The sequence below is a fragment of the Antechinus flavipes genome, chromosome 3 (genome assembly GCF_016432865.1).
Source record: "Antechinus flavipes isolate AdamAnt ecotype Samford, QLD, Australia chromosome 3, AdamAnt_v2, whole genome shotgun sequence".
NCBI classification, from domain to species: domain Eukaryota; kingdom Metazoa; phylum Chordata; class Mammalia; order Dasyuromorphia; family Dasyuridae; genus Antechinus; species Antechinus flavipes.
Window position 1 is genome coordinate 511,024,364 of NC_067400.1, and position 13,473 is coordinate 511,037,836.

Here is a 13,473-nt window from a genome sequence, read left to right on the forward strand (position 1 = left end):
CATGAATTAATGAGCAGTGGCAATGTCAGAGGAGAGAAGGAAATATATTTGTGAGATATTGCAAAGGGGAAATTGCAAGTTTTTATAACAGCTTCAAAAAAAAGAAGATTCAAGAGGATCGAGGACAGAATCCTATAGGACAGGCATGGTTAGAGGGTATGAACCAGATAAAGATCTATGAAAGGAAACTGAGACTTGTCTGAGGAAGGAGAACTAGGATAGAGAAAGTAGATTACAGAAGAAAGAACTACCAAAGAGTGCAGAAAAATTGAGTAGAATGAAAATTGAATAAGTGTAATATTCTTCTCTAAAATGGTAATCTTCTCTTGTTGAGGTTTCCTTGGGTCTCTGAAGGCAGCCTTAGTTTCAGGTCAGTAATTACCACAAGTGCAGCCAGGGATTAAAGTCCAAATCCTTTATTGTCTCCTTCAAAGTCTTGTCTCCTTCCCTTGGGGCTCGGTTAGTTTTTCTGGAGGCCTATCTCTTTCCTTGGTTCCTTGGGCTTGAGCTCCTGACTGCTTTCTAGGACTTCTGAATCTCCCTGACTGAATCCTGGTTGAGGCTCCTAACTTATATTATATATGCTCTCTTAAAGATGTGAATCTTGTAGAACTATAGTAAATACTAAGTACATGTACTGAACTAGAGAACTTTTAAGCACCACACTAAATTAGATAACTATTGTCTATCAATTCCACTGACTTAGCACCTTGTTTCAAGTTCTGACCCATAACAAATAAGGTCATTAGATTGGCTATTAAGAGATCATTGATAACTTTTAATTAAAAGAGCAGTTTCAGTGGAATGATAATGTCATGTAAGGGAATAAGAGAGAGAGAGAAGAGAGAAAGTCGAGTCACCAATCATAAATAGCTTTTTTAAGAAGTTTACCCACAAAGAACAAAAGAGATATAGGATAATAGGATGGAAAGATCAAATGGGATTTTTATAGATGGGAGAAAAGAAATGTTTGTGAACCCTAGGGAAGGAGTCAGTAGAAAAGGTGACAATATTTCCATTTTAACATGTGAGAGAAATGGTCAACATGCCTATCAGACTTTCATCTGATTTCATCTTAGAGGGAATTTTCTAGTATGTCTGTTCTGGTCCTCCATTATCACTTTTCTATCAATGATCTAGGTCAATGAAATAGGAATGAATGGGCCTGAAGTAGCAACAGTGGCCAAAGGAATTAAGGTTCGTCCACAGATTATGGGCTTATTCTGAAGGATCGTGTATCTTCAGATGGTGGGTTGCTGATCTCTTGTGAGGTGAGGATGAAGGGTATTCTCAAGGTTTGTGATCTGCTAGAGGAAGTAGCTTTGTTGATCACTCCACATGGATGTAACATATTATGTATTATATGAGATATATTAGGTAAAGATATGCATGTATTAAATGTTATTTAGTAATATTAATATTAATGTATCTAGTAATATTTACTTAATATGTATATTATTATATGATAGAGGACTATAAATGTATGCTCTCTCTATATAAATATTTATTTATACATGATATGTAAATTACATGCTTATATGGTAGGGGATTATATATGAATGTCCTACATATAAATATGTCCTATGGCATTAATATTATGTAATGGATGTCTTGAGAATCAGGACTCAAAAAGATTTTTATAGGTTAGTGTTGGATCAAATGTAGTAAGATGAAATTTAATAGAAATAAATATAAAAGCTTACAGTTGGATTAAAAAAATCAACTTTACATGTACAAGATAAAAGTGGGGAGGTTAGATACAAGTTTGTATGAGATGATTTTAGGATTTTAGAGGAGTCAATAATTACATGGAAGACAAAAAATTCCAGTGGTATCTTAGGTTGCATTAAAAGTGTCTAAAATAAAGGACGTTGATAGTTTGACTGTATTTTGCTTTAAACAAAGACCATCTAAAATATTGAGTTTAGTTTCAAGTTCCACGTTTTAGGAAGATCATTGATAAACTGGAAAAAAACTTAGGGATTTCTCTAGACTTTTAAATTTCCTTGTGGATAACATCAGGGGGGTTGAATTAAAGGATTTCTCGTGTCACTTTCAGCTCTTATTAGAATCTTTTCTTTTCTTTTTAGCATCTTATCATCCTAAATCGGAACTGCTAAACTAATTCATTCAATTCTTATTTCAAGCCTCATGTGCCTTGCTCCACTTCCACTTAGTTGTGAGTGCAACTTAATTATCAATTTAAACATTATATTTAAATATTGTATCCTCCAAGTAGGATGTACTGCCTGAGTTTAGAGACTATTGTTCATTTTACATTTGTATCCCTAGGACCGATTCCAATGCTTGGAATGTGACAGGCATTTATGTAGGAGGACTTGCATGATGATGAAGAGCTTTGAGATACCATATGAGAATGTCTTCTTCAAATTCTCTTCATATCGGAAAGTAGCAAATGTACTCATGAAGCCGATGAGCTGTTGAAATCCGAGGCAGCTGAGCTATAAAAGAACAGCTGCTGAACTTAAAAGTAACTCAAGATAGACACTAAATAGCTATGGAAGGATTTCTTTGTCACTCATTTTCCTTATTTGTAATATAGTAACAATACTTATAAGACTTATGCAAAATATTTTGAAGAAAATACTTTGTAAATTTCAAAGAGGCTCAGAAATGAAGTTATTAACTAATTCAAGGATACTGATCAAAGGTTTAAAAAAACCCAAAAAACCCTACACTGCTTCCTTCTCATTAGACACAAAGTAAACTCGCTTTAATTTTTCTTTGAAAAGTATCCCCTAAACCAGAGGTATATTTAGGAGGGGGAAAACTTTTCATATACCCATAATACAATAAATTTCCTTTGATGCTTAGAATGCAGAGTTGATCTCTTAACTACTTCTTTTAATATCTTTTCAGATACTAGCATCTGGTCAGCACTTGGAAAAGTAAGTAATCGCACTTCAGGGCTAAATAGTTAGGCAGGAGAAATACCCACGTCCAACTCCCTCAGGAAAACACGTGGCTGAGGGGAGCCGTCTCGGTCTTCACGAGACTACAAGTTCCAGCATCTCTTCCAACCAACCCCGCTGATTCTGCCGCAAGTTGGGCGCAATGCATACTGGGAGTCGTGGTTTTATCCTTACCTCCCCTTGCAGCTCTCTTTTTCACCCTTTTGCGACGTTTCACGACGGTTGCGCCGGCCGGCAGGAGGTGGCAGCAGCTGAGGCAGTGGTGGCTGAGTGCCGGCTGATGCGAAGTGGTTTCCTGAGCTTCGGGCTGTTGCGAAATCTGGCTGGGAGCGGGGGGCGGCTCGGGGCACGGGGCCTCCGAGACGGAACGGCCATGGCGGCGGGGGAGAGCATGGCGCAGAGGATGGTCTGGGTGGACCTGGAGGTGAGGCTGCCGCGGGGCAGGGCGGGGTTCTCGTGCGGGGTGGCCGCTGGGTCCCGGGTGGGGCTCTGGCTGCCACTCTGATGGGATGGGAGGGGTGGGGTCGGCAGGACAGCTGGGGCGGAGGCCGAAGAGGGGTAGCCAGAGAGAGCAGTGGTCACGTCCCTTTTGGGATGGGGTCCCACTGAATCGGGTGCCTAGCCAGGAGCCCCCCTCCCAGTATGGGCGCCTCCCCGAGGCCTTCCAGCCGGGCGTTGGGGGGGGAGGGGGATTACTTCTTGGCGAGGAGAGGATGTTGGCTTCTTGCCTGCTTCTGGCCTTTAGCTGTCTTGTCTTGAGCTCGGTTCCACGTGGACTCTCTCACGGGAGTTTTTCAGTCTAATCTCGCTTGTAAACTAGAAATTAAAAAGATTTGAAAATCTTTTGTGGAAAGACTTTAGGTAAAAGAACAGGCCTCGATGCAGTGTGTCTTTGGTAGAGTAACATGCATATATAAAACACATACCTATGTTTATTTATAAAAGTGTAAATCTATATATATCCAATATTTATCAGATAAGTTAAATAAAACATTGTAGATGTTATAATTTAGTTGATGGTAGTGTTTATATAACATGTCTTTGTTTTGAATAACAAAGTCATAATTAGTCGTAGGCTACAAATGAAATAGATTTGAAGGTTTATAGAATAATTTTAGGTAAAAGAACAGGCCAAAGAGCAGTTTATGTTTGACAGTATATGCATGTTTAAAATGTAAATATGTGTAGGGGGTGTGTGTGTATGCATATATATGTATAGTATGCTATAGTGTATATATAGTGGCATATACTGCATAAACAACCTGTTTATGACAAGTCCTGTAAAATGTAGACGATGTAACCTAGATGATGCCATATATATGTATACTATAAACCTATATATTGTATAATTCATGAAGTTACATATATTTTACATATATACTTATATTTTTATGAATTTTCCACATATACATATATGTATATATATGTATATTATTGTTACAGATGACGGGACTGGACATAGAGAAGGACCAGATCATTGAGATGGCCTGTCTCATAACAGACTCTGACCTCAACATTTTGGCTGAAGTAGGTGATGACATTTCCTAGGATCATAGAATATTAGAACTGGAGGGGACTTTAAGAGATCAGCTAGTTCAGTTTTTTCATTTTTTAGATGAAGACAGTGAGAATCAAACCTGTTTGATGTGTCACAACTATTCAGCTTGGATTTGAAACTCAGATGACCTAATCTCATTCCTTCATTTTTTCCATCATATACTCTACTCAACGCTTGCTATAATCCAGCTGAATTGTTCTATTTGTTTTGTTCACTCATGTTAAAGTTCAAATTTTTGTACCTTACTCTTTAAAGTATTAAGCTTTAGAATTTCATTAGAACCCCCCCCCCCCAAATTGTATTAAAACTAATAACAGCAACTGACATTTACATAGTGCTTTAAAATTTGCAAAGTGCTTCCTGTACATTATCTCGTGATTGTCACAGCATTTTGAAGAAAGTATGACAAGTATTAGGTATTACAGGCCCACTTTACAGATGAAGATCTGAGACTCAGCAAAGTGAAGTAACATATATAGCTAGTATGTGTCTAGGTGGGATTACATTTGATGTAATTAGGGTTTTCAGATCTTTCTTAACTGGAACATTAAAGAAAACAAATAAAACATGCTTAACTGCATTCTGGCTACTCATGAAACACTTAATAAGAAGATACTATGATTCGTAGGTGGTTAAAATTCCCTGACCTTGAATAACTTCGTCTGACTTTCATAACATCAGCAGATTTCGTGATCATGAAGAACTCTAGGACAGGAACTAAGTAGGTAGGTGCATAGGGGAGAGAAGTGAGAGTGTTATTATATGAAACACTAAAGAGGTAGGCTTAATTGATATAATTCTATGGTTTAATAGTAATAAAACTTTAGAACTGGTAAAAGAACTTGGCTCTCTTGACTCTTAGGGCACTGCTTTTTATTCAACTATTCATACTCCAAATTTGCAAACTGCTGAGGTATTTTAAGAGTAGTCATTCCTCTTGAGAAGGAGGAAATAAATAACAGGCTTTTTAAGATAGTTTTACCACCTATTTACTTTTTTAAACTGAAAGAAAAGGAACCTTAGAATTTGAGACATAGTTCCATCTATAAAGCCTAGGTTGTGGCTGTCCTTATATTTAACATAAAAATTTGGCTGAATTTTGGTCATTCTTCTGTCATTCTAATTCCAACATGGTAACACAAGAGTTTTTCAGAAAAAAAAATTTAAGGAATGCTCATCTTTTTTTTACAATTCTTTCTGTATGGATTTATTTATTTTGGCTAAAGCAAAATTTTTCCTTTGGATTATTGTTGTAAATGCTGACAGTTTAATATGACAAAAAAGGTAAATGTTGGATGTTAGAGGGGATGTGAGAAAACTGAGACACTAATGCTCTATTGGTGGAGTTGTAAACTGATCCAACCATTCTGGAATGCAATTTGGAACTGCGCCCGAAGGGCTATAAAACTGTGCATACTCTCTGATTCAGCAATACCACTATGAGGTCTATATCCCAAAGACATCCAAGAAAAGGGAAAAGGATGGACACTCTCTCTCTCTCTCTCTTTCTCTTTCTCTTTCTCTCTCTCTCTCTCTCTGTCTGTATGTGGTTTTTTTTTTTTTTTTTTTTTTTCTGAGGCAATTGGGGTTAAGTTACTTGCCCAGTGTCACACAGCTAGGAAGTGTTAAGTGTCTGAGACCAGATTTGAGCTCAGGTCCTCCTGACTTCAGGGCTTGTGCTATGCCACCTAGGTGCCCCAAAAGGACTATTTTTACAAAAATGTTTATAGCACTTTTTTGTGTGTGATGGCTAAGAATTGGAAGTCAAAGGAATACCCCTCAATTGGGGAATGGCTAAATAAGCTGTGGCCTATGATTGCAGTGATATGTTATTGTGCTATAAAAAATGACAAGCTGGATAATTTCAGAAAAACTTGGAAAGACTTACATGAATTGTTATATAGTCAAGTGAACAGAATCAGGAGAATGTTGTAAACAGTAACAGCAATATTGTTTGATGAAGAACTGTGAATGACTTAGCTATTCTCAGCAATAGTGATCCAAGATAATTCCAAAGAACTAATGATGAAATATATCCACTTCCAGAAAAAAGAACGGATATTGATTGAATACAGACTGAAGCAAGCTATTTTTTCATTTTCTTTCATTTTTTAAAAATTTGTTTTCTTGTTCAAAATGACTGACATGGAAATGTTTTATATTATTGCACATGTGTAACCTATATCTGATTGTTATCTCAGGAAGTGGAGAGGGAAGGAAAAACAAGATAAAATTTGAAACTCAAATTTTAAACAAAAGTGTTAAAAAAAAATACTGACAGTTTAATGAACCAGTTGGTGGTTTTATGTCCAAGAGAAAATGTACACATACGTGTGTGTGTATTCAGTTTAAAATTATGTGGCATTGTAAATAGAACATAAGATAAAATAATAAGAGTTTATAACACTCCTATAAATACCAGGTCTATGGACAGTGTATTTGATTATATTCAGGGCTGACTCAAAAATGAACACTTCAATTTCCTATTCATAATTAATTTGATCTATGATTAACTTGATCCTTCTTGCTGTAGCCATAATTTTAATCATTGCTTATTTTCTTTGCATATTTTGTCAGGATTTGTCATATTCCAAGTAGAATGTAAGCTTTTTCTTTTCAGGGATGGTATTTAATTTTTCTTTGTTTCTGTGGTGCTCAGCACAGTGCCTAAGGGCATGTAGTAGTTTCTTAACAGAGAAGACTAGGGATTGTTATTGTGATTACATTGGTTCTAAGGAATTCTCTATTTATTAATAAACTTAATAAATTTTTATTTAAGTTATTAAATTAAGAAAAATGCTTGATTGAATATCTCAGAATCTGATTTTGGAATGGCTTATCAGGTCTTCAATAGAAGTTATATTTCTTCATATTTGGAGAAGCTGTAAGTTTCTTGATAAATATCTTTGCTTGTTTATAGCAAAATACCTGGGCATATGATCTGAAAGGTATGTTTTAGGTTAAAACTCCAAAAAAAGTTTTTTAAGTTACATATGTGGGAAACTTAAAAAAAATTCTTTTTAATCATTTATTGATGATACTCTAGATTTTTAGAATACTTTTCTTCTAGAGGGATTAAAACATTCGCATTATCTGTAGTTTCTCTTACTGAGGTCCCTATGAGGAGGATAAGAGACATTTTACTGTTATTCCATTAGAAAGCTAGAGAAACCAAAGTACAGAAAATAAAGTGATTTGCTTAGGTTCATAAATAGAAATAGTATTTTATAGTTGGAGCTAGGTCTCCAAATATACTGTCTCAGCTAAATTATTTAATAACTATAGTTAAGGGTTCCTTTTAAAATTGGAGTGAATTCTTCCCTGAAAACAATAAAATTGATTACATTGTCTTTGTAGACTTTTACTTATAAAAAAGGGCATGTTTTCTATTTTTATTATTTTAATTTATGTAATTAATCTGTCTCTCTTGTTACCTCCAACTTTAAGTGTATTTTTAAAAAAATCCTGTAAAAGACAAAACCCTTAATATTAGCTTCATCATTCAGCAAGATAAATGTGCCAAAATATATATATATCTCTTTTTTCGTTCATCACCTTTCTTAGGAGGTATTTCACCTTCATTCTTTTGGACTCAGTTCTTGCATTAATTAATTAATTATTAAACATCTTTCAAACTTGTTTATCTCTTTAGTATTATTAATTTATAACTTATTCTTTTATCCTGTTCACTTTGACTCGTACCAGTTCATAAAGGGCTTCCCATTTCTCTGAAATTGTACATTTCATCATTTTTCATTGAACAATAACATTCTATTACATTTATATGCCACAATTGTCTAGCTATTCCCCAATAGGAATTCAGACTCTTAATTTCCAATTTTTCCCTGTTATGAAAAGAATTGCTATAATTATTTATTCTTTCCCTCTTTCTTTGTTTTCTTTGGGGTATTGGCCCTGGTAATGCTTTAGCTGGATGAAATAATATGGAGTTTGGTAACTTTCTGGGCATGATTCCAAACTACTTTCCAGATTGACTGGACTAGTTTATAACTCCACCAACAGTGTGGTAGGATACCTTTTTTCCTCAGAGTCCTCTCAAAATTGTTATTTTCTTCTTCTGTCATCTTTTAAGAATTTTTTTCATGTTTATTGATAGCTTGGATTCCTTCCAAATTTGCCTGTTGATTGCCTTAGAACACTTATCTACTAGGGGGAATGGTTCTTGTTTTTGTGCTTGAATTAATTGCTTATGTAAAGTTGGTAAGTGTGAATATTTTTCTTTCCCCCATTTAATTTTTATTACATTAGATTTGTTTGTAAGCAACAACTTGTGAATTTTATGTAATCAAAGTTTTCAATTTTATTTTGGAAAAGTTATTTTAAGTTGTTTATTTTTAACTTAAGCAAACAAACATAAGGAAAAATAATCCATATAAAAATGTAAATTAAGAAATAAAATTATAAACACTTAATGTATTATGCTATACATTTTTTAAATGAAATAGAACAAATGAATCTTTTTTTTTCTTTTGTTCCATGTACTCTGGATTGTACTCTAGGTTTTGATTACCTTTGATTCTGGTTTTTTTTTTTTTTTTTTTGGTGATTAATAGTTTTTCCTTATCCACAGGGTCCTAACCTGATTATAAATCAGCCAGATGAGTTGCTGGACAGCATGTCAGAGTGGTGTAAGGAACATCATGGGAAGGTAACATTACCAAATAAAAGGATTACTGCTTTTTGGGGAACAATAACAAGCTTATTGTTCCCTCATCTGAATCCTATACCATTGCTGGATGGTATAAAAAAAGGGTTAGAGGAAGATTGCTTGGCAGCCCTGGGAAACTGCTTGCTTGTTTACTTTTCATCTTTGGGAACTCTCGAGAACATCTCCTGAATGTCCTGTTTCTCTCCTACATTCAGTCTGTCACGAACGCATTGTGGATACTCAAGTATTACTGTGAAGTCAGTCTTTTGGATAAGGTTAGACTTCATCTTTGAGAGAAGAGGGAATGCTGCTCTTCTGTTAATAGTTATTGCCTCCCTCCCCCCCCAAGAGATTAATTCCTTGGATTCTGAGCTCGATCCTTTTTGACTCAATGGAAATATCATTAACAATCTCAGCATTTGGAGTGGATTCTTTAAAAGAAAATTGGTGAAAAGTTGGCAATTTCAATTTGCATTTGAGCTCTAAATGCGTTCCGTCTGTTGGTTATATTTGCACAGTTTAGAAGTGAAGTTTCATTCCTGGATGCCTTTGAAAATTGACTTCATGTATTTTTGACGGGGGGCTGGGGATTCTCTCTTGCAGTCTGGTCTTACCAAGGCAGTGAAGGAGAGTACAATTACACTGCAGCAGGCAGAGTATGAGTTTCTGTCCTTTGTACGACAGCAGACTCCTCCGGGGCTCTGTCCACTTGCAGGTAAAATCTAATCATAATGTATGCTTTGTAGAAAAATGGTTCTTCATTATAAGGTAGTTAATAGACTGCAGATTCAGAGAGACCAGAAAAAAATCATATCTTCCTAATATTCTTACTTGGATTATATCCATTTCCTCATGGACATGGATATTAAAATAGGCCCTAAAACTTATTAGACCTGAGAATATAATTCTAACTCCATAGTATTTTAAGACTTGACATTCCTAGAGTTTAATGTTATCTGAGACATCTGTGGGAATTTGTCCATTTATATTGACATGATAACATTACCCTTAGGCTTTTGTAATACAGATTTGATGTTGGCTACAGTTTGATGTTTGATATCTTTCCAGCCAATGCTATATTGATGTTCTTTCAAAATCCTCACTTAAAATATAATGCTTTCTAATAGTGATATTTTGTTGTATAATGAATATGAATATGATTATTGATCAATTTGTAATATAAATGGATTTTTTGAGATTTGGTGATAATTCATAAATCTGAGATGGTCTTAAAAGCAGTGCACTGGATGTTTGTATTGCGTATGGGGACTATAAATTTAATGATTTCTCTCTATAGAAATCAGTTTTAAAATTCATTATATATAAGTTTGACTGCCAATGCAGATATTTGCATTTGTAGTCTGGTCTTACTAAAGAATCTTAAAATTAGGAACAATCAATCTGACTTGGAAATGATGATCTACTTCAGTTTTTTGTTTTTGGTTCATCTTCATTTCAAATACAACTTAGGAAAAATATAGTCTTTTACAGGTACAAACCACATAAACATTATCTTGATTTATTATTTTCTTTTAACATGTTTTATCTTGCTAGAAATACACAGATGCAATATGCTTTTGTGTTTTTCTAGGAAATTCAGTTCATGCAGATAAGAAGTTTCTTGACAAATACATGCCCCAGTTCATGAAACATCTTCATTATAGGATAATTGATGTGAGCACTGTTAAAGAACTGTGCAGGTAAGGGATATATTTGGGATTCACTAAGTAGCCTCATTTAGTATGTTTTAATTGGGGAGAAAATTTTGGAAGAGTAGGATTGTAAGAGTTAATTGCTTAGTGGAGGGATATAATTTTTGTTTCTTTCTATGATCATTCACTAGCTTATTTTAATTTGTCTTTGGCTGGTGTAAACAGGAACAAAATAAGCAAAGTTAAAGATGATACATGTATAAATGGGGCAGTTTCAAAAATCATTCAGAACCCAAATTCCTTTGCCTGTTGGAGTTCTTAGTATTAATAATTGTTTGGAGGTAATTATTCAGTATGTTTGGGACAGTTACCTTTGAAAGTTCCATTTCTGCTGTATTCAGACGCTGGTATCCAGAAGAATATGAATTTGTACCAAAGAAGGCTGCTTCTCACAGGTAAGGATTGATGTTTTGAGTTCTTGCAGACACTTGGCAAACTGATACACACTTGATTTGTAAGGACCTGAAAGTGTAACTGAAGAATAAATTCTGCTATTACTTTTTCTTCTGAAATAAATTTTTTTGGCCAAGAGATATGATTAAAATTAATGAGTGCTGGTCAAGAGACTTGGATTTCTTTCATATTTGAACAGTATTATTAGTTCAGTTATACTCTGGAGTTAGGAAGTTGAAAATTTTTTTTATAACATCTCTGTGCAGTTTTTAAGCTAGAAACAATTTTGTGATCTTTGCAAAAATAGAGTGATGAACTTGCAATTGATAGAGACTTGAAATATCTTGTCCATAGGACTCTGCATACCATCTTATCCATGGTAGTCAGTTTTTCATTTGTCATAGAATTTGTTTCAAGGCATACAGTTGTATATGATAGTTGGTTTGATTTTGATATTTCTATCACATTACCTTTTAAGTATTTAAACTCCTAGAATTTAAAATTGAATTTTATGAAGACCTTTTATATGTAAGGTATTGTTCTGTTTAATTCTTTTGTTCATTAACTTCTGAGGAGGGTTTCATGACTTTGAAATAAATTTAGATGACATTTTGCACAGATGCATTTAGTTTTAATGGATTTTGTAGATTTTCAGCATAGCTTTAACATCCTTAAGCAGAAACTAAATTTCAGTCATTTTTAGTAAAGTAGAACTTAAGAGAAGGAACCCTAATGTAAGCAGAATGACTCATGAACTCCTCTCAGTGGTTTCTGCCCTAAAGTTCTTATACTCAGAAGAAGAAACTTTTAGGTCTTCAAAATTTATGATAATAAAGATAATCTTGATTATTTATTTTTCATACATTAGTAAATAGAAGAGAAATAAGGAAAGCTGTTATATACTGTTAGACTACTAGAACAAGTGATCATAAAGGAGGGCATATATAGGGTAGTAGCTAATTTTCATAATAAACCCCATGTCATCAAGAAAAGGCTAAATTTTGTTCAGCATATTTTAATCTAATAAGGTAGGATTGTACATAATTTGTCTGGAAATACACTGGTTTGGGGCATATCAAGTCTTGATTGTGGAGTTGATCATAGAACTGTTCATGATAAAGGAGAGTTTATGTACATGCATATTTCAGAATGGAGTTGAGATTTGTTTTGTAAGAGGTTGTTTACAACGTGCAAAGTATTTCAGATTTTGTTTTGTGCATTTCGTTAAGCCATATATGCTTGTATTTAGGGCATTGGATGACATCAGTGAAAGCATTAAAGAACTTCAGTTTTATCGGAATAATATCTTCAAAAGAAAAACAGATGAAAAGAAGAGGAAAATTATAGAAAATGGAGAAAATGAGAAGACTGTGAGTTGATGACGTGTCTCATGCTGCCACATTACTCCCTGGATATGACTTCTGGGGAATTTTTGTTCACCCTAATTGTTTGGGAAAGCATCTCCTTTCATTTACCTTGCATCTTCAGATAGTTCAAGCAGACTGAGTCTGAAATACAATTTTTCTAAGTTAGGGCTGTGAATCTGTCATTTAAATTTCAGCAACTCCTTTGTTTCTAGGTACCAGGTCAATTATACCTCTTGGTACACATCTGCATCTGCTTTTAGACCAAAACACTTTTCTTTTATTAAAAAATAAAACTAGTTCAATTAAAATGCAAGCTTTTTTTTTTTTTTTTTGGTACCTTCTATTCCTTTACAGTGGTTCAAGTAAGATGCTATTCCCCCATTAAATGTTATGCTACCTTGTATTTAACACGTCTTTTCAAAAACATTTGCAATGGACCAAGTAAAATGGGCTGTCGCAGACTTGTTCTGGTTTGCATTAGGAGGCCAGATTAGAACAAATAGGAAAAAGTTATTTAGATGCACGTTTTCGTTCAAACCATAGAACTGGGAGATGGTATATAATATTGGAGGTATTTAAATAAAAGTTGGATGGCCCCATTGTTAGAATTAGCATAAGAGAAATTCCTGCCTAAGTTGTTAGATTGAACTGAATGATGTATAAAGTTTCTTCCAACTTAGTTCTATTTTTTGTGATCTTCTGAAAATAGAATTATGATCACTGAAAGTAATAAGGATAGATATGTATAGAAAAAGCATAAGATTGAAAGTCAGGTGAACCAAAGTCTGTTACCAGTTCTGCTCTTAACTGTAATCTTAACTTTAGACACCTCATTTAACTT

The 13,473-nt window shown here is 34.4% G+C and overlaps 1 protein-coding gene across 1 annotated transcript; it reads left to right on the top strand.

Moving 5' to 3' along the window:
- Positions 1–3,060: 3,060 nt before the first annotated feature.
- On the top strand, positions 3,061–12,940 carry REXO2 (RNA exonuclease 2). The gene is made up of 7 exons (XM_051987011.1): positions 3,061–3,357; positions 4,377–4,460; positions 9,083–9,160; positions 9,764–9,875; positions 10,752–10,860; positions 11,214–11,267; positions 12,515–12,940. The coding sequence occupies exons 1-7, from the start codon at positions 3,076–3,078 to the stop codon at positions 12,642–12,644; spliced, it is 849 nt and encodes a 282-aa protein (XP_051842971.1). The 5' UTR covers positions 3,061–3,075; the 3' UTR covers positions 12,645–12,940.
- Positions 12,941–13,473: the final 533 nt, after the last annotated feature.